General features: G+C 39.4%; 1 protein-coding gene across 6 annotated transcripts in view; it reads right to left on the bottom strand.

Annotated features, from left to right (window-relative positions):
* The window catches only part of BEGAIN (brain enriched guanylate kinase associated), a 161569-nt gene that overhangs the window by 101950 nt on the left and 38040 nt on the right, over nucleotides 1-21579 (bottom strand). For 4 of the 6 annotated variants that reach the window (XM_027673978.1, XM_027673976.1, XM_027673974.1 and 1 more), the window contains one exon: nucleotides 13269-13297. In XM_027673978.1, coding sequence (XP_027529779.1) covers nucleotides 13269-13297 — 29 coding nt within the window. Of the gene's footprint in view, nucleotides 1-13268; nucleotides 13570-13648; nucleotides 13877-21579 lie in introns of those variants that run through there. The other 2 variants (XM_027673975.1, XM_027673979.1) reach the window with 2 other exon arrangements.

The following is a 21579-nucleotide window of genomic DNA, read 5'->3' on the forward strand; positions in this document are numbered from 1 at the left end:
ACAGTACCACTCCTGAATGAGCAGGGCTGGAGAGGGAGTGCAAGTGAGAGGAGGGCAACGGTTGGCAGCACTGTGGACAGAGATTGCAGAACTGTCCTATGAAACCTGGGTTTCTCCTCATCTGGGCTTCTAAGGGAAATAGGTAAAGTGAAAAGGCTGATGAACTAGACTGGCATTAGAGCATAATAGTGAACCTCATTCTCTGAAGTGAGATGAAAATTAATCTTTCTTACATATCCTTAGGCAGAGAGTTTTCAACTGTTCTCAGAGTAACAGTGGGGACAAATAAGTCTGAGGGTAGAAAGCAGGATGAGAAGGAACAAACTACTTCCCAGGAGGACTCAAGCTTTGGTGGCTTAAATAAGAGATTAATCTCTTAAAAACTGCTGGGGTGGGAAACACCAGAAGCTGATATTCTGCAGACCCAAGTCGCCATTTGGGGAGGGAAGGCAAATGGGTGTCAAACACCTGAGAAAAACACACAAGGCTAGGGAGAGGTGGGGGGAAAGGCTGGAGGCTTTTGCATTTGGTTGTAGGTGGTTATGACCTCAATAAAAAAGACACTTCCTCCAGTGTCACCCTCACTCTCAAAGTGATTTTTATTCCTCCTGTTCAAGAGGAACAGACTGTCGTCACTCTTCTGTCTCACATCACTCCCCCTGTGGTACTATTTCTTACAGCCTTAGCAGGAAACATCCTGTTTGCATATACCTCTTATAATAAACAACATAGCTTCTAGTTTATTTAATGCCTTCATATTTTGTGCTTTCTAGTACTGGCCTTGTTGCAGTTGTCTTTCAAACTACTCCAGTTCTGAGAAGCCAAGCTTTTCTCTCTAACTTTTTAACTGTAGAGATGGTCTTTTTTTTTTTTAATTTACTTAGTGACTCAAACTCTACAAAGTACCATTCCTACTTTTCACCAGCTGGAGGTCCATATGCCACTGCATCTCTACTCTCGTAAATACACATTTGAAGTCATGCTCATAGATCAGACTTTTGGTGGTTAATATGGCAATATGTTAAAATGTCAAGTGATGCAGAATGAATGAGTCAGGGGAAAAAAAATAGAAGCAATATTCTGCACATTTATAAAATTCTCCTTCTGAAGGGCTCCCAGTGGTCTGCAGACATCGTGGGATTTCTGCTCATCTGACAGGGTCAGCACAGGACTGGAATTCGGGATCCACAGCATCTTGATAGAAGCATCTGTGAGAGGCAGTGACTCCCAGCCTCTTAATGTTGTCTAGTAACATCTTTAAACTAAATTAGGAACAAAAAATACAGTCTGACACATTGCCCGTGAAAGATTGCCAGCTTCTAACTGAAACTCTTCATTACTCTAGAAAGGGTGGTAAGTGTTCCCTGAGGAGACAGAACTTTGTGACTTAGTGCTAAAAAAAAAAAAAAAGGGAAATCCTTTGCACTTTGACAGTGCTTCAGGCTTCAGAGAGAGAGCATCCTAATGACTGTGTCTGCAACATGTGTCTGCAGAGCAAGACCATCAGAGGCTTCAAAGCTTTGGACCACAGTCCATATTTTCAACTCAGTAATGGCAACACCTTCACCACCTGCATTTCAAGCAGATGTACAATCTCTGACCTTTCATTCTTCCTCTTTCCATTGCATAATTGCCCTTAAATTTGGCAATGACTCTGCAAGCCAGTGCCCTAACTTCTAGTGTGGAAGAAAATAGCCAGGGTAAGAATAGAAATTGCAAGTAATAGTTTTCTACAAAAGAGCTTCCACTAGTAAAGGGATAACAGTTTTTGTTCATTTTGCTGATTCTGCTGTTAATGCCAATGTCTTATGACATTGTCAAAGTTGCAGTGAAGTAGTCTTCAGTTCGGTGGCTCATAACAAAGGTATAAGGAAACAATTTGTGCCACGAATCCATGGTGTACACCAGCTATGGGTCCCATGAATGCAGATTTGTAGCAGGCAATGCTTTAGATATGAGTGACAGGAGTATCATGTGAGTGCTTTGTTCTTCATATGAATGTAAAAAAGTATAAATAACATTGCCTTTTAGATAAAAGAATGTGTTGTTTTCTTGAGTCTCCTATTACATTAATATCTCTGCAAACTGTTTTCAGCTTCTGTGTGGTCTGTGCAAACCAATATGTAATGTAACTAATCTATGCATAATGAGGTAGATAACACTCAAAAAGGAGCTGTAGTTCTGGGAAAAAATTGGAGTCCTCCAAGGATGCAGTAATGGATTCATTCACTTACTTAGAATTCAGCATGCAACCATATCTATGCCTATTTATATCTTAAGATGTTTCCCAATATTGTGCATATAGAGATGATGAATAAGGAGATGGGATGGTCTACAAATCCAGGCTGGAAATTTAATCAGAACTGTCTGCTCTGCCTGCCATGATAATTAGTAGTTTAGTGCTATAGGAACCTTGAGATGAAAATCCTAGTAAATTTTAGTTTTACTGTGCAATAGGATTTGGAGTTCTCTTCGGGGGATGGACATGAGAATGCAAAGCGACTGCAAAGCCACAATTGAGAAGTCCGTTCCACATTGTGTTACTGAAAAGCACTCATTAAAATTTCGAACCATTGAAAGTGTAACTCAAACCTTCCACATTTCTTGAGTCTAAATAAAATGTAGCTGCTGAAGCTTATTTGCTATACATTCTTAGGTTATAATAAAAGTTGTTTTCCACAGTGGACCATGGGAGAGTTATCACTGCATTGAAAAAGAATGCTTTTAGATGAAAATAAATGTTCTTAAAAGCAAAGTATATTAAGTAAAATTGGCTAGACTAGCATTTTCTAGATTAGCTGTTTTTCTTAAATGGCTCCAAGTGCACTTGGAATTCCAGGAATTAACAGGACATTTCTCTTGGAGGTTTTTTCTTTTATATTTAGATAATATTCAGTCATCTGAATATCTGGTTTGTAAGGAAAACCCTCCAGAAGCTCACAGCAAGTGAAACCCATCAGTTCTAGTAACTGAATCTGCTGAGGCTTTGTCAACTTAGAAAGCATAACACTGTTAAAGGAAAGCAAGTTGAATTCTACAGTTACTGTAAAAATCTGCATCAGCAGCTTTGCCAAGGTGAAGAAAAAAGATGTTTTTCTTGTCAGAAGTTACCCATTATCTAGAACTTTTTGCATCATATGCAATAGACAAGACAGCTTTACTTCTCTTAATTGACATTTGTTAGCAAAGGACATGTTTAGTGCTATAATTTCATGTATTTTTAATTTCTCAGAAAAAAATTCATTACATTTAGATTGTGATGTCCTTGTAGATTGAGAAGGAGGGAAGTGGGGCGGGGAGGGAGAGAGGTTACTTTGTTACCAAACAGTATAGGTCAGCTAAATTTGGCCCAAAGAAAGTCATGTCAGTCTCCTCTATCTATGACTCATTTCTTCCCTCTCCTGCCCATATGGTCTGTCGCCAGAGCTACCCCTTTTATTATACAAAGGGCTAACTAACCTTCTTTGTGGAAAACCAAGACTCTTGAATTTGGTCCTTCTTTCACATGGAACTGGGGACAACTGTGTAATTCCTAAAGGCTTCCTGCTCTTGGTCCCTTCAGTAGTGAAAGAGTTTGATAAAGAACATTTGATGTAAAGGCACTGTCATCATCTTGTGAAGAAATAAAGCAGGACGAAAGAAACAAAAAAAAGTGATTCAAGAGACTCCACAACTGGGAATGTCATTTTAGGAAGGGGTCTCCAGCACTATCACAGCAGTTCCAGCTGCAGAACAAGGGTACTGCTTTGTCTTCCACAAATGAGAAAATAGCAAATTCCAGCATTCACATTACTTCCACCAGCCCACTTTACTTGGGCACCTCTGAAAGCTTGTCAGATATCTGGGGGCTCCAGAGCAAAGATAACTGGGATATTCTAGACTACATTTTGAAGTGTGGGTTGAAAATCTACTTGGAAGCCTGCCTCTCATGCCCGTTGCACTTGGTGACATTGGTACAGTAAGGACAGGGACAAGCCAGGAAATTTTTGCTTTGCTAAAGGCTTGTGAAGGTTCAGAAATGAAGTGGAACTGCTGAGGCTCAGACTTGGCAGGGTCATGCTGCTGCTGTGGGTTCAGAAAGCAGGTGTTTCCTTCCCCACGTGGCTCTGCTTGATGCTGTGTTTGCAGGGCTGAAAGAAGATGGCAAAATGGGGGTACTAGAACCAGCTGCTGTGCAGATTTGGACAAAAATAAGCCAGGCCAGTCATGCACCACTTTTAGCAAAAACCTGTCTATGAATTTAGCACTGAAAGGAGTAGGACTGAAAGCCCATTTGGGCTTGTGTAAAAACTTCTTTCTGTGTTTTTTGTGACTGGGACAATAAAAACTTTCTGTGTGTTGAGCTGTGCTATTGCTTTCCAGGTAATTGCTTAAATATTATTGCTGTTCTGTCTTTTATCACTCTACTTGCCTTGCTTTGGGCTAGTTTGCTGTGTTTCTCATTTTTATCCAATCTTCAGAGTATTTGACTCAATCTTTCCCTCTTTATTTGTTGGTCTCTTATCAATCTAATTCAGAATGCAAATACAAATAAAAGCATCATTTCTGTTCACAAGCTGAGAGTCGAAAATAAGTATGCCATTTATTTTGAATTCAAACAGGACTGTTTCAGTGCTGTAGATAGTTTGTATGCAGTCTACAAAATCTCTATTTCCATATAGAAAGCAGCACTTGCCTCATCATTAAGGACGTGACTCTGTCTGTGAATGTACCTTGTTACTAATTCCCCACTGAATTGTTACGAATATTGGGCAGAGCTGCAAAATATTTATTTTTCAGCCACTCACGGGTCTGCTTTAAATGTTGGAATGTACTGGGTACGTCTTGGTCTGGACTGTTTCTGACTAACTCCCTGGAAATACTATTTCCTTGTTACATGACAGAGATAGGATTCATAACATGAGGAAATAATATCTCAAAGGGCAGGTGACCCAGCGGTTACGAACTTAGCTAAAGTCATGTGTCATGATTTTAAGTAGCATTTAGTGCTACTTAAATGTAATTCCAAGCACCAACATCTGTAGGACTTCTTGGCAGTAAGATCAATTATACAGATATATAGACAATTTCTTTTTTTATCTGTAGACTACTCTGTACAGGTGAAGTATTGAATAATGTGTTAATTTGTGCAATACCTTTGTTAAGCCAGCATCCCTGAGTAAAATAACAACAGAAAGATTTAACACTTTTTAAACAGAAAAGCACAGAAAAGAGGAGTGTTGATTGCTTATCTCTTCGAATTGCCTGTTGCAAGAATGAGCTCTTGGGGGATGTCGAGGGAAAAGATTAAGTTGCCATTCATTGCTGGGAAGTCCACTATAGCTCTTGGAATGCCTTAAAAATAGAGCAGTTCCTTAAACCAACCCTTTTGTCTAAATGGCAGCTACAGCTAACAGAAGCATAAAATGAGCTCATTTGCTTGACCTGCTTTGTGTGGAAACTTCGAAGTTAAGGCCCTTTGCTCTGACATGGATATGAAACTGGTCTTGTCGAACAGAGGGCAGCAATTTGGAACTGTTGAGTCATGAGAATTTCTTGTGAACATAAAGGTCTTTGTAGAACAGCAGGGACTCTCTGAAGAGCTCAGTGGTTTCCAGAAAAAGTTTGAAGCTCCTCTTTTCTTCTAGGACACCCTCCTCCTCTTTCTCCTCCTTTTTGTAAAGATGGGAAAAATCAAGGTGAGGTGGTAGAAATTTGCATTTTGCTCTGAGCAGTTGAAATAGCATTTGTGCAGTCATGTGAGTACAGTCCTAGTATGTCACGCGAGTCAGTTAACCACTGCTTTGCCAATAACGTTCTTCTCAAACACTGTTTGCCCTCCTAGATGCAAGTCTGCTGCATGAGGTGTGTGTATGCTCTCTTGCATGCAAGTTCTCAGTTATGGTTTTGCTGACATGGTGACAGTTGGGCAAGTTTAGGATGACAACTAGATTTGTCAGTGATTTTCAGAGCTCAACAAATGTATATGTAAAGAAAGTCATGCTTTAAGAGGGACTATAACTGCATGTGATATGCAGGCTCTTTTATCCCAGTACAAACATTACTACAGACCAAGAAACGAGCAGTGACTGTGTACTGTCTAGTGAGGCAGATCTTGTTGCTCCAGGAAGAGCTGAATAACAAGAGTTGTGCAGTTCACATGAGCAGTAGGATGGTCACACATATGAGAGAAACCTATGAAGGAAATAGAGAAGGCCTGGGACACAGTACAGTTGGTTAGAGCCCGGTGCTAATAATGCCAAGGTTGTGGGTTCAGTCCCTGGAGGGGCCATTCACTTAGGAGCTGGACTTGCAGATCCTTGTGTGTCCCTTTCAACTCAGAATATTTTGTGATACAGGCACTTTTGATCCTGCTATCCTACCGGAGGGCTCTGTGAATTATACAACCCTCATACTCATGAATTCCAAAAAGCATGATTATAGCTCACTATCTACTGCCTATTTTTCAGCACATTGTACTTCATGCTAAGCTGGCTTTAGGTCATCACTAAAACATTAAGACAACTCAGCCTTTTCAATTTTTTTAATGTGAAAAGCTTAATAGTTTTGATATACTTTGGATGCTTTTGATTTTTAAAGAACACTGAATCAAATGTGGTGATAACAGAGTTTTTATTTGAATGCATTCTAAAGTCACTTGTGTGTAAATCAAGAATTGATTAGTAAATTAAATTGCCTAAGCCATGCCAGCAGCAGCAGAGCTGGAAATTGCAAAAGCCTGTAATAGTGTTTGCAGCCAAGGTATCTCCTTCCTTCATCAGTCTGTGAGCTGTAGCAGCAGCAAGGGTTCAAATTCTATTTGATTTCACCACAGAACACACCCAAGTGTGGTTCACAAACTGTACTGCCCTTGAACCATCTGGGGTTTGTAGTGTGGCACTTAGTACTCTTCAGTTTATAAGATTGTTTTGTTATTGCTGCAGTCACTGCCACTGTTTGCTTTGTAAGTTGCTGCTTTCAGTGTTTGGCACATATCCCCCTGTAGCTTTGGTCAAAATGCTTACATAAACTGAAGCCTACTCACTGTTAGCAATAAACTGGATGCATCCAATTTTCCCACCTTTGAATTTTCTTAGCATCATGGATCACCGTGTCTTTGGGGGTGGGAGGGGGAGAACCCAAGAACAGAAAAAGAAACTAAGCTCTACTCCCTATGGTACAAAGTTTTGAACTAATCCAAACACTATAAGAAATGGACTTTTTGATTTATTTTTTTCTTAATTTGTCCAAAATGCCTCTTTTTTCTCTTTCTCTTCCCCCCCCCCATTGTTTTTTTCATGAGGAGCTCATGGCATTGCTCCATGATGCATTTTGCCTTGCAAGAAAGGGGTAGGCAGAACATTATTTGTAAGCTCGGTATTGCTTAGGTCCAGCCTCTTCCCCATGACTCACTGCAGCTCCTGGTTGATGGCATGGCTCATCTCCTCCTACCTACTTCCTTGGTCTCCTCAGCTGTTTGCTCATCTCCCACTTGTCCCTGCGGGCCACTTTACACAGCTATACCTGGTTTCATTTAACTTAAATCTGTTCTGCCCTCTGTTCATGTCACGTCTCTTGTTTGCTGGATGCTTTTGCTCCATTCAGTGTCTATCTAGAACTAAAAGGTACTGTAACACAACACTTATTACATCAGGTGACTGGAGATAGTTCCTTCCATACTGACATCACTACCTTGTAGATCATTCTTCCAAGCAGCAGACAGCAGCTCAGGACACAGCATTTTATGTCAATATAGCAGTAACCCTCCTGCCTCAGCTGCAGTAGTGCTGGATTGACTGACCAGCACAGGTAATAGTAATAGTGGAAATTAAGTGTGATGGGCTGCAGAAGTATACTGTGCCTGTGACAGCCTTAACAAAATTCACAGTGGTGCTAGTATAGGGAGATCACCATGGCTCTGTCCCTCAACTGATCCTAGTTCCAGGGATATAGTTCCCCTGGGGGCTGTGAATATATCCATATGTATCCATTGCTCCCATTGCTATGTTTGACAATCACCAAACTTAAAGCTGACTGTAGTCTCGGGGGGGGGGGGGGAGAGAGATATGTGTGATTTAGCTGCAGTCACATCTTGGATGGCAGCATGAACAAACCAGATGTGCTGAAAACAGCACTGCAGGGCTGTCACTGCTGCTGGGACTGCCTGGCAGATGAAAACAGCTTGCAAAACGGAGAAAAAATGAAAACCTGTTTTACCTGTTTGAATATACATTAGGCAGCTCTCTTATATTTTTTCTTTTCTTCTCCTTCTTTCAAAATGGACCTCAAATTTGCCCAGGTCGGTGGCGTTTTACTGCAAGCTCCAGTGACCCCAAGCTCATGGCCCTTGTACACTAGCATTTCCCTATGCTCTATTTCTTCTGAGCTTGCCCTGTTCCATCTCTTTGCTTGTGTCCTCAGCTGGGGTTTCACATCCCAGCATCAACTAGAGCCCGAAGACACTGCTGAGCAGATGGTGGAGCTGCTTCTTGCGCAGCCCCGCTGCTGTCCTGTGGCATTTTGCTTCTGTATAAGGCAGTGGCTCCCAGCGTATCAGCTGTGGATGTGAAGACCAGACCTAGGGTAAAGTAAACCATGTTTGTTGATTAACTTTCTGGGGAAAAAATCCTCCCCTTGTGTTCAAGTACATGGTAAAATTAATGTAGATACAGGCTGAGAGAGGAATAAGGACAAGGTGGGGATGGCAGGAAATTGCAGTGTGTTCATTAGCATATGAAGAGGGCTATATTTATACCAAGTACAAGGAAGGCAGCATGATCAGGTGGGCATTTAGGAAGGTATTCAAATTATCAGTAAACTATGGCTAGAACTGCACGTGCCTCTGATGTTCCTTTTGAAGAAACCAATATTCTTTTCTTACCACAGATGAACTCAAACATGCTTGAGAAAAGTCCAAGTCTGAGAATTCAAGAGACTTGGATCAAGCTGCTGACTTACTACCAGCTGTGTGTGCAAAACAAATCACTTCACTTTCATATGTTCTGAGACAAGGACTACAGTGAAATGAAGATGTTGCCTTGCAGGTTCCTTGAGACATAGGTCACTTTTATCGGAGATCCCTGGATGATTAGTAAAGTGCCCCTACTGATGCTACCAAAATAAAGTAATCCTCAGTTGGGAAATACCATGATTATACTGCAAAGTAGAAAGCCAGTGTCCTTACAGGCATCATGAGCCTGGCAATTGATGGTGATGATGTGTCCTGTTTTGAGTACAGTTCAGCCTATTGTGGATCTTGAAAGCTTAGAACTGAGAATATTGATTTATAGAGTTTCTGAATTGTCACTGAAATTTTAGGAGTGTCTTTAAAAAAAGAAAAAGCTTCTACTGAACAATATCTGTCTCCTTAAGTGGTATTTCCTGTGGAGTGAGATACTCTCCAGTATTGACTCTGGTCAATATTTTTGTACAAAATATATGTAGAGGTCTCTTCTGCCAAATCTTACATCATCTTCACTTGAAAAGTTGAATATTATAAGCTGTATTTCAAGCAGGATGAAATGGAAGCAAAGAAAAAGCTGCCAGGAGTTTTTACTGGAGTTGCAGTGGAACTGGTCTTTCATTTGCACATCTAGCCATGCTATTGATTCAATCTGACTTAAAGGACCAGTTTCCAGAGGACTCGCAATTTTGTATGCCAGCCACACAGATCTACAAAGTCTCAGACTTGGAAGGTATGTGCTTCTCTTGCATATATGCACCAAAGATAGCACATTACTGAGTCAAAATAAGATAGTATAGGTATATTTGAAATTCACTTTAATTAACCAAGATTTTCAGTCCATATTTATAGGCATGAAAAAAGAACCAGATCCAAAAAAACTGTATTTAAAAGGTTGGAGTCAGAAGTAATTAATGTTTAAAGTGACTGTATAACCATATACAGCCAACCTACATAAATGCAGATCCTCAAGAGGTTTGTGATTAGTAGTTAGCCTTACTTCTGCCTAATGTATTGGTACCTTGAGATGTAATAAACACTATATACTGCTAAGAATCATCCACAGTGAGAAGATTTCATTGCAGTAACTGATTTTTCTAGTCAAAGTTTTAGCACAAAATAGCATGTTTCCACTTCTAGAGGAAGTTGTCCCTCTGTCAGGCTAAATACTGATAACCTCCCACCTCTGTTTCCTACTGCTCCTTCCACACATAACGCTGTCACAGCAAGCCCCTGCTGAAAAGGGCAGCATGTGACATTGCAGGTCGTAGCATCTCCTTGGTCTGCAAGGGGAATTATTACTGTGTTACGTGAGACGAATTGCATCTTTCTGGCTGGATTCTCAGTGAAGGAATGTCACACTAAGAGATGTATTAGTTTGCTGCACTATTGCTTGTGCTGCCCTGGCTCAGTGAATTTTATGGCTGAAGAAAGCATGGGTCACCAGTGGATCGATTTTTCAGGCTCCTGCATTTGCCCCTCTCTCTGAATGGGCCTGGCCACCCAGTCCTTGGGGATGTCTCAGATGCATCCCCATTCTCCTGGGTTGAAGAATGTGCAAAGTGCCCAAAGACCTCCAGAGCTCCCTTCTTAATGTATTTGGCTCTGTGGTCTCCCATGGACAGTCAGCAGCATCTCTGAAAAGTGTGATTCTATGTACCTATTCTTCATATTTAAAAGACTTTCTTCTCTTGAACTGCGTTGTGGAATGCAAACCTATATTTCTCTAACCCTGAGGTTTTTCAACCTGGCTTCATTGTTCTGTGGTTATCCACCTTGCTCTTCTTCTCCTGTTTCTGTAATAAGGCTTTGGTTTGTTTCCTTTTTGCTCATTACAGACCCCCTCTCCTCCCTCTTTCACATGAGCCTTGTACCCTCAGTGCACCCCAGCTCTACAGCTGATGTGGGCTCACCCTCTAGTCCTTGGGCAAACACCATCCCAGGTGATATGGGATGGAATATCCTCAGCTGTTAGCAAAAATAGAGTGGGGAAAGAGCTGGGCACAGGAGATAGGGCAGAACAAACTCAAGTATCATGTAGGAATGGCTTTTCCAATGATGTTGCACTGGTTTCTACATGTAGCAAAAACCCCTAACCCTCTTTCCTCCCAGCCTACCATTTTTCTCTTTTTTCTTTCTTTCTTTTCCAAGGTTTAGATTATCTTTCTTCATGACCTGTGGTTAAAACACATGGTAGTTTGGTTTTTACCTGGGTGCCAGACTTGGATAAATTTAGAAAAAAATCTAATTCTCTCATGGCTGTAAGTTCACCAGCTATTTAAAATAATGACTCTAGATAGTTTCCTTAAACTGCTGAGGATTCTTTCAGTTTGCATCCAAGAGAATGACTGTCTGTAGACAGGGAGCCTGGAAAAGTTTGGGATGGAGCAGTGCAGCTTCTGCCTGGGTCCTGCCAGATCTCTTCCAGCCCAGCTCTCTGTTCTACCCAGGAGCACAGGGAACCCTTGCACTGGCCTTGCACCTGCTTGGGTGATGGGGACAAACATCTGTCAGAATCAACTTCTGCACATAAGAATTGTTAACAGAAATTTTCTTTAACAAACTCCTGAGAGAGCCTGATCTTTCTCTTTTTGGAGTTACAAGCTAAGCTCCTATTTCCTTCAATGGGGCAGTATGGGCTTTTCCATCTATGTAGTACTCAAGGAGTATTGAGGTAAGGACTGCTGTGTGGCTGACAGCTGCAAAATTACGGTGCTAGGAAAATGGAATTCTATGGATATTTATTCTCGTCATAGCAAATTATTTCTTTTTCTTTCAATACATTCCACTTGTTCTCCTGGGCTTTGCAGCCCATTATTGCAAATGTAGCAAGAGCCTGTCTATTAAAAGCAGAAGCCAAAGTATGCTCAGGAAAGTATTACAAGCACTGTATTGCATTTGTGCACACCTGCTTATCAAGCAAACATGTAAATACATATTTGTTTGCATCTTCTAAGAGAGTTATTTATGACATGAGTGTGCATATACCATAGGTGATCTTGTTTGGAATTTTTACTAAACACAGGTCCACGCACTGAGGCACTTTGTCAGGCATTACTCAGGAAAAACTCACAGCTTTAACATTATGGTGCTTATATACATGCAAATCCATAATACATTGCACAGTGTTTTGCTTTCAGCCCAAAAGTTATAGTACTTTCATTGTCATGAGACACTACAAAATATGTTCAACTGAAGTGCTTTAAAATGTATATTCTATTAGAAACTTTCGGACATCTTCAAGTCCATTGTAAGACTTAACCTCCTTTTACTCAAAAGAAAGACAGGATTCTGTTTCCAGCCCAGAATTCATGGAACACTTGGTCAAATTTCTGTCCTTTTGCGTTTGCCACTTCTTCCCCAAGTATTTCTAGAATTCTAGAACTTTTCTGCATTTCTAATAGCTCAGGATAGCCATTCCAAACTGAAGGAAACTAGAAAGTTGTTCTTGGACAACAGTTGACACTAACCAGAGTTACCAGGTTCAGAGAAGGAATTAGGGCTTGCTCAATAAAAACAAATAAGATCATAGCCAGTGGTTTTGGTTAAGAAAATAAGTTCCATAAAGTATTGAAAGGGTAGTAAAAAGTTCAGTTCTTACCTATCACTTTGAAAATGTGTTAATAGACAAGATTTTTAGTAATTTTGAATTTATTTATTAAAAAGGGCTAGAATGCTTTCTTCTTTCTTTTTCTTTCTCAACAACATACACAAAAGCAATATCCCCCAAAGCAGACTTGCACTAGGACATGAGATGGAAAACTTATGTTATAAAACCCATCTCCTTTTGCTTAAAGCAGAGAGATGTGCTGAGAAACTGGTACAGTATGACAACATTTTAAACACAGAGGAGACAAGATTTATCTGGCTGGTATACAATATAAAACAAAAATCGAACACCAGTGTTACAGTGCTATATTGAAACAAACCACAGTAATTAGATGCTTTGAAGTCAAGCCTATATTTTCTTCAGCTTTTTCATGAATTATTGATCCACTTTCCTCATTAAATAGAATGGCAAGCTCTTGCAGTAAATGGACAAGTGGCTACAACATTTATATAATCAAATATGCTCTGCATCTGGCAATAAAACATGTTTGTGAGTAAAACATCCTTTCTGAATTGACATCCCTGCAAAACAGATTTACTAGAACAATCACATTCCTTTTCTTTTGTCTCTATAGCACAGCTTGCCTTGCATCATCATGCAATCTAGTATTTTACTCTGATCATATTAAGCAAAATATTTTCCAAGAGCCTGTATTGTGCATTGTGCAACAGAACATTTCTTCTCTATAATGAGATGTAAATAAACTGTCTCACTTACCTTATTTTCTCCATTTCTGCTGCAGAGGCCTACAAGAAATCAAATAATAGGAGCAAGTGAATGAAAGAAAACATTCACTCTGCAGATTTATGCATAGTTAAGGCTTTCCGAATGGTTCTCGACAAGTGGCTACAAAGCGCCGGCAAGCGAGCCCCACATCTGCATTAGCCGAAAATAACACTGACAGCTGAAGTGGGGAATAGAGCCGCGCGCGGTGGGAGCCCTGTATACCCACGAGCCATGGGCACCAGAATGACTCAGTTGTAGCGCTGAGGCAGAAAACGGGGAGGGAAAAAAAAAAAAAAAAAAAGCAAGCAGCAGCAAGTAACAGGTTACTGTGCCTCCTGGGTTTCCGAGGGAAAGTTGAAATGCGGTGCTACCCTCTGCGCGGTGGGCATGGCAGCGGGCTGGGCTGGCGGGGAATGACAGTGACTTCATCACACGTGAATTTGGAGCTCAATTCATCATCTTTCACAGAGCCCGACAGATGGAAGGACACAAGCTTGCCTTCTTAGTGGGAGTTTCGAGTAATCAAATTACTTTCCCCAAGTAATATACTATCTTGACAATTAGCATCTCAATGCATGGAAGCGTTTCATTAACCCTTTCGCTGCTGCTGACCCGGGCTGGAGATCCCAGTGCCGGTACCTCCTCCGGTCCCTGCCCCGCCGCGCCAGGCTCCCGTTAACCCTTTGCCCGCGGCTCGGCTCTCCCATAGAGAGAGAGGCTCTCCTTGCACCTCCACAGACCCGGCACAGCCGTGGGTGGTCATTGCATTAATCTGCCTGGTTTCTTTTTACCGTATAGATGCTGTAAATCCCTACTTATCTATAGCACGGAGACTCATTAATCTCTCTGACATTACTTATATCAAAAGCAGAGTCTTGTTAACCCTTTGGCTTCTTTTTCATCATTATCTTGCACTGATCCTTAATAGCTGCTCCCATTTCATTTTAGCACAACAGTGGCACAAAAATCTCATCAATCCTCCCAGTCCCGCTTCATTGTAACTAAGGAATGAGCACTCAGAGCAATCCTGCAATCTCCAGAGCCAGATAAATCCCAGCATCACAGAATCTCTTATTTATACTGAAAGCACTGGCTATTAATCATTAATACTTTAAACCTTATTGATTAATGGCTAACAATCATATCTGAGTATGAAATAAATTAAAGATTAAAAATAGAGAAATGTAAATTTAATCAGTTAACCAGCAGGAAATTTGTCAAACTGCCTACTAGAACATCCCAAGTGACAAATTGTTGGTACTTCACTGGGTCACAGGTCTTCCCACTTTCTCATTTACTTTTGATTTGCTCACTAGATAAGCTATCAGTCAGGCTGGTGTTTGCATGGTAATTTCTGATTACAAACATTAAAGATTTTAGGCATTCACCATAACTTGATACATAGGAAACCAGCTGCAGGAAAACCCCTCCTCAGTTTCTAGTAACATATGTAATACATGTTTACATGGTCCTTGCAACATCTGTTAGAATCACAAGGTTGCCTGTGATAAATCTCAGATTTTGAGATTAAAAATTTAACCTAGGAACCCATAATTTCTTTCTCTAATTTATATCTATCCATTGAATCCATGCAGATTCTGTGATATGCAGGAAATAGTTTCAACATTACTGATCAGAAAATGAACCACTCAGGCTTTCTCCCCAGGCGTGAGAAGCTACTGGCAGACCCCATGAACTTGCCAGTTTGGCTCTCCAGAGATGGACTTTCATAAACTGTCCTAATCATCATGTTACTGTTATTTTGGGGAGATTGGGCATAGTTTTCTTCAGGGCTACTTACTATTGCTTTACCTTGAACTCTGGGAGTCGCCCAAGAAGACAGGGTACTTAGAGTATCTGATTTCAGAACTTCTATTGTGGCAATATCTGCAGACATAAGGGGAAGCTACCTGGCCTTGCTTTTATCTAGTGCTTTGAATATTGCTGCACTCATGGGGTCAGTGTGGGGGTTGCTTTGTGTGATTAAAGCAAAAGATAGAGAAGAGAAGCTGTGGACTGATGTTCTGGTGATACTCATCTGTGAATGCAGGTGAGTCATTGGCTGCCAATCCTGACAGGAAATTAGTGAAGGAAAAAAGCCACAGCAAATGTCTAACACCAAAACAAACAAGAAACCTAAACTAAGCTGCAATTAATTTTTTTTTTCCTGGTAGGGCTCTTTTTTTACCTCCTCACAGTAAAAGCTGCTTGTTTCATGTAACAAGGTCAATTTTCCTTTGGTCCAGCAAGGATGTTCTCCTCAGCCTTTCCTTGACAGTCTGTGAAGTAAAGAGGTGGCTTCTCTCTGATGTGGGAGCAATGGGTTCATATCAATCCTCCTCAAGGAGAATGCTCTGACTCAGGTCAGAGGCCTTTCTGGGCTGCAGCACTGCAGTGCTCTATTACATCTTTGGATGGGGAGCCACTTCTAGTAAATAAATAGGAGCACGATAGTACTAGAGTCTGTGTGTTCTTCAGGGGAATGCCCTAGCTCTCAGGCTAGAGTCAAATGAGCATAGAGAAACTAGAAACAGTGAAAGAAAAGATAGGAGCATCTGTAGAAATATAGCTTTAATTCCAAGCAGTTTATTTTCTCAGAGAGTTGTGTTCCTTAGGAAGGTCCTTTTTTTATCCTTTTTTTTTGTCTTTTCTTTTTCTTCTTCTTCCTTTCCTTCCTCTTCTCCCTTTTTTATTTTTTTTCTTTTTTCCCCAAAAAATGCCTTAGCAACTCACAACTATTTTAAAAGTCTGTGGTTTTCTAAAACAGCTCTGTTGCCACAAGGTGACATTTTTACTAAGGCAAAATTGCTTTTCCTAGCCAGATCCCTTCCATTGATTTAGCCTGTGGAAGTTTAGAGGTTACATCATCCTCCCACTGCTCTCTATGAAGTCTGGAATATCCAACTAAATTGATTTTAAACTATATTCTAAACAGCTCTGAAATGGCCACTTTTAAGACCAATCTTTTCCTGAAAGTCTAGTGGGACATATTTCAAGCAGAAAGAGTGAAGTAAAGGTTGGTGTAAGAATGTCCTTAATTTTATGTCATTCATAAATTGCTGCTTGATAGTGCGTTGATTCATTTCAAGTAATTCTTAATGCCTAAACTGAGCAGTGATTGAAGCTGTGTGATTTTTTTAATGAAATATTTAAAATTAAATCAGTAATTACCTTTAATTACAAAAATATCAGGTGTGACTTATTTACCTTTTTTTATTTTTTTAAACAATGTCAATGCAGTGTGCCTAAAGAATTTATTTAATCAGCCTAAAAATAATAATTTTTGCTTTTAACAAAAAGCTTGGCCTACATTTTCATATACAGTCTCTTACTTAAAATACTGAGACTGGTTTGCAGATTTTACTTTTTGCAGAAATACTTGGTGTGGCAACTTTGCCTGGAAGGACTTTCAGGCAATACTTAAAAGTACTGGTAGAGACCTGATTTTTTTCAAGTTTTTGAAGGAAGCAAGTGTAAAACAACTGAACTGCCAAGACTCTTCTTTTCTGGAAGTGCTGAACATTTAAAAGTCCATTTTGGAACAGATATTAAAAAAAAATCAGCTATTTATTTATTTTTTTTATATAATCCCCCCCCCACTTATTCTAGATTTCAAGTTGATATTTTTTTATATTCTTTGAGAACAAAGTCATTTGCTGGCTTGGATGAAAGCATGGATGCTGTTAATGGAAACCCTAGGAAATCTAACTGTGGCTTTTTTCTCCTTTCGAATATGGTTATTGCTTTTCAGACAGCATGACAACCTCAGTTGTTTTCAAGTCAACAGCGTGAATGAAGAATACTGTGATCCCCTAATTTTTTCTTTCCATGTTTCATGAATGAGTCAAGCAACCTCAAGACGATGGCAGTGTTCTTAGTCACTGACTATATAAAATTTTATATAGCATTATATATATTCTTTGATATTTTTGTTATTTCATCAGTGTCTATAGTATTGATTATTGAACAAAAACCTTTTTAAATAAAATAAAAAGTCATACTGATGGTCTATCTATCATTCTATTCAGTTTAAATTGTGTTTATATTTTATTTCCTCTCCTGTATGATCACTTTCTGAGGGACAAGCAATGATGAGATTTCAGATCTTCCAGATGTCTAATGAAATTTCCTTCACCTAAGATCTTGATGGTAATTTTCATCCTTCTGCATCTTCCTAATGTATGTGTGAAAAAAGAGGGGTACCCTGGAGGTGATTTTTTATTTTAATTATTACTTTTTGGAAAGAGCTATTTAGTTTTAGAGGGAGGGACAAGATCCAGAGCCTGGCTCAGTGCTCATTAATTCTTCCCATTGTGTTCAGTGGACTTTGGATTGGGATGTTGGCTTGTTGCTACCAAATGTACAAGAAAAGAAAGAATAGCAGGAAGTTACTCATTTAGTCTGTTTTTACTCAGCCTTATTTATTATTGTGGAATTTACTTTTATTTCTATGGTGGAGAAAGCTGTAAATTAGAGTTCACTCATAACTAAAGTCATCTGGACTTCTGACATATTTATAAACTGCCACATGTTTTCAATCCAACTGTATTACTTCAACATTTCTTTTGTGCTTGCAGTTCTACTAAAGTTTTATTGATAGGAACTGCTGTGACCCTTTTCCTTTCTTTTCCTATAGAGTACAAGAGTTAAAAATTTGATTTAATAAAAATTACAGACTATATAATTTGATAGGATCAATCTTTAATTAGACTCTCAATCAATTTTTAGAGATTTCTTTTATAAGTTTTAAAGTATCACAAGCACTGACAGAAGAAAGACTAAAATTGAATCTCTAGAAACTTTAATAAATCTGGAGGAAATATCCTCCTGCATTTGATTTGGCTTCATGTATTGAGGGTATCTGATAGATGTTTACAAAAAAGAAGAATCTCTCTATAAAATTCTTGCCTGAAATTGTCATGGAGATACATAGAAAATTGAGTTCAAGTCTCCACGGTTGCCACTCTATTAGATATTTACTCTATTAGATATTTTTTTCAGAAAGCATGTCCTCCAAGTGTATCTCCACACCACGGGCCATAAAACACCTCCACTATTCTCAGGCTGTCTAAAGACAGTCAATATAATAAAGGTGAAGAAGCTTAACACTGAGGGAAGAAGGCAGAAGATGCGAAGACTAACAGCCTGTACCCCTGCAGTACTAGGGAGCTCATTGGGACCATTGGACATTTTCCCTTGGGAAGAGGAACACCACACATATTAGAAAGAATGGGAGGGTTTCATTCAGCTGTGTGGGTTTTGCATGTCTGACATGAGGAAAAGGATTAGTCAACCAATTTAGGCATAAGCAACAACAAGTAGGTCATCCCAAATCTCTCAACACCACCATTGCACATTCCCAGCATTCCCTCCCTATCTGGGACCAACTTCTGATGTTTCCTAGGGTGAAAGAATAAATCCTCTGCAGCAAAATTAAATGATAAATAAAAACTCAGATGTTTGGGACTAAAACTGCATACAGCAAAGATATGGAATAAATGGACCTAACTCAGTAAAGAAATATATAAATTTTTAATTCTTAGAGCAGATACCTAAGTTCAACACCCAAAATTTTCACACTGTACCAGAGCATCACTACTTTGTCATGCAATGTCCATAAGGCTGCTGGAATCCATCTTGAAACAGCTGGATTTGTTTTTCCCCTATGTTTTTCTGAACACTACTAAACTGATTGAAATGAGAGGGTGATTTTAACCATGTTAAATTTTGTATGACCAGTTGTCTGTTTGATGTTGTACCAATTTTATGTTTAAAGCTTATCACTCCCACCTTATTTTTACATGCCCATATGTATTTATGAAGAGATGTTTTATTTGAGAAGGAAAATAAGATGTGATTCTTTGATTGCTCTCAGAAGATCATACTCTTTTCCCCCAGTCATTTCAGTATCCCTTCTCTGGATCTGTTCCAAATTACCTTAAATCTGATTTGAAAGTGGGTAATCGGAGTCTATATCATGCACAAACCACCTTGGCAGTACCTTGTACAATAATGTGACTGCTTCAGTGACTCTAAAGAAAATAATCTGCAGTACATCTTAGGCTTATCTCAGATTCCTTGTGGTTCTCTCACACTGGAGGCTCACAACTGTTTTACAGTCTAACAAAACTAGATCTCTCTTTCTCTGCTGCTGCCAAGTGATGAGCTCCATAACATGAAATCTTTATGTGGATGGCTTTGTTTTAAATTAAAAAAGTTTCCATTACTCTGCTTATAAATAGAGCAGTTCTTACATGAGCTTCCAGGTTGTTGGCAATACCTTGGAATACCTTTATTATTTATGCAAACCTCTTTATTGACTTAAAGTCACTAGCAAGTATTTGCAACAACATATGTCTAAAACCTTCTTCCTAAGTTCCAATAACCCCTTCCCAACCTGACAGACTTCCTTTTTAACATATTATTTTTTTGTTTTACATACAGTTTTTGTTCAGGTTAATAATTTCGGATTACTCTGCATTTTATAAATTTTAGACAGTAATTCTCAAATGAGCACTTTATGAACTGCTTCGTGCAAATCTAGATAGATCAGAACTCACTCCTTGAGTATGAAATTGCTTCTCTTAAAAAAGTTACTTGTGCTAAAACTTTTGTGTTTTATATCACTTCTCTGCATCCTTGATAGCTCAGCTTGCTTGACCATAAAGCCTTCGCTCCACTTCATGTTACATTTTATCCTTACCACTTAGAATATATTTGTACCATCTCACACAGTGAAAAGCTTTGCTTCTGGGCTTGCTGTTTCATGTGTCAATTGATCAGGATTTTTGGCTGGAGATTACCACAGGATTCTTGATAGCACCAGAGTGAAGAGTCTTAGTTTGAATCTGCCTTAATTATGGTTTCTGTTAACAGAAGATTTCTGTTAAACCCTCCTCATCCTTACTCAGATATCCTCCAATTATTCCCTGTTCACTATCATTCTTACTGAAGGATGAGGCAGGGAATCCCTTTAATAACTGGGCAATGTCTAAGTCATCCTGAACTTCTGTTTGACCTTCAACATACAGTGTCTTCCATCTTTTTTATTTTTCTGTCTGTATGGTTGAAGACCTTTTCAGAACTAGTGTATTAAAAATAATTTATAAGTTCCAACTTCATCGAAATTTTGGCTGAAAGAGACTGGGGAATAATCACAACAGAAATAAGGTAAAAAGAAATACTGGAAATTTTTCTTAGAATAGATGTTTAAATCCTCCGTGACACATACTGCATGTGTGAATGTGTGTCAAATAACCACAAATTAAATTGAAACTGTAACCTACTTCTCTTTTGCATGGCTGGGAAAACAGCTTTATCAAACTGTTTTATTTCCTAATATTTTAGAATCATTGTTTTGGTTCCTTAGCTTCATTTTCACTCTGTAAAGTGTCAGAGCCAGAATCCCAACAGGGGTAAATTAGCAGAGCTCCAGTGAAATCAAGTCTTGCTGATTTATACCACTGGGTATTCTGCTTTTAAGGGGCTGTTTCCATGAGTCAAGCTGATTTCTATCACACCCAGTATCCTCAAGAAGCATGAAGTGCAGTAGTCCCTCTCAAAAAATGATCCCAAAAGAATCTACACCTCTTCTCCATGCCACTTGGCACACCATCCACTGAAACCTGAACAAAGACTACTGAAAACAGGAGCCTTCCTGCCTTAAAATGACAGTTCAGACTTCACTTGAATTGTTCAGTACACTTCTTCTCAATCAGAATATTTGAACCTATGCATTTAACTAATGTGGTTAAAAGCTTGTTTTTTATTAAAATAATCCTTGTAGCAAAGATGAGGATCCACAGATCCACAGATCCACAGTGCTAGGAGCTGTACAAAGCGCTCATATCAAGAGGAAAGCTGTTCCCAGGCAGTCTGACCAACTGAAATAGAGACAGATATGCACAGTATTTTTGTTTCCTTTATGATGCAGAGACACAGCAGCGCTTGTGAGAACAGATCGATGAACTGTTTTCTTTACAGTTGTTCAGCATCACATGATGCCACAACATTACAAAAGGGTAAAATAGTGAGGTGAAGTCACACTGCTTGCCCAGGTGACCCTCTGTAACTTCAGTTCCAGCTAGCATGACTCTAGTGTGACCCCACCAGCTACAGTGTAATTGTAAATATTGTGAGTGGAGACCGAGGAGCTAGAGGAAAGTGCAATCTAGTTGACTAAACAGACTGTATGTCTCTTAAACTAATACAGAAGACTACCAACGGGACATTGCCAGTATACATATGTGGGTGACTATAATACAGACATTGGTAACTGGAATTACAGACATGGTATTAAAGC

Source organism: Neopelma chrysocephalum, unplaced genomic scaffold, assembly GCF_003984885.1.
Source record: "Neopelma chrysocephalum unplaced genomic scaffold, ASM398488v2 Primary Assembly neopelma1_24, whole genome shotgun sequence".
Taxonomy (NCBI): Eukaryota; Metazoa; Chordata; class Aves; order Passeriformes; family Pipridae; genus Neopelma; species Neopelma chrysocephalum.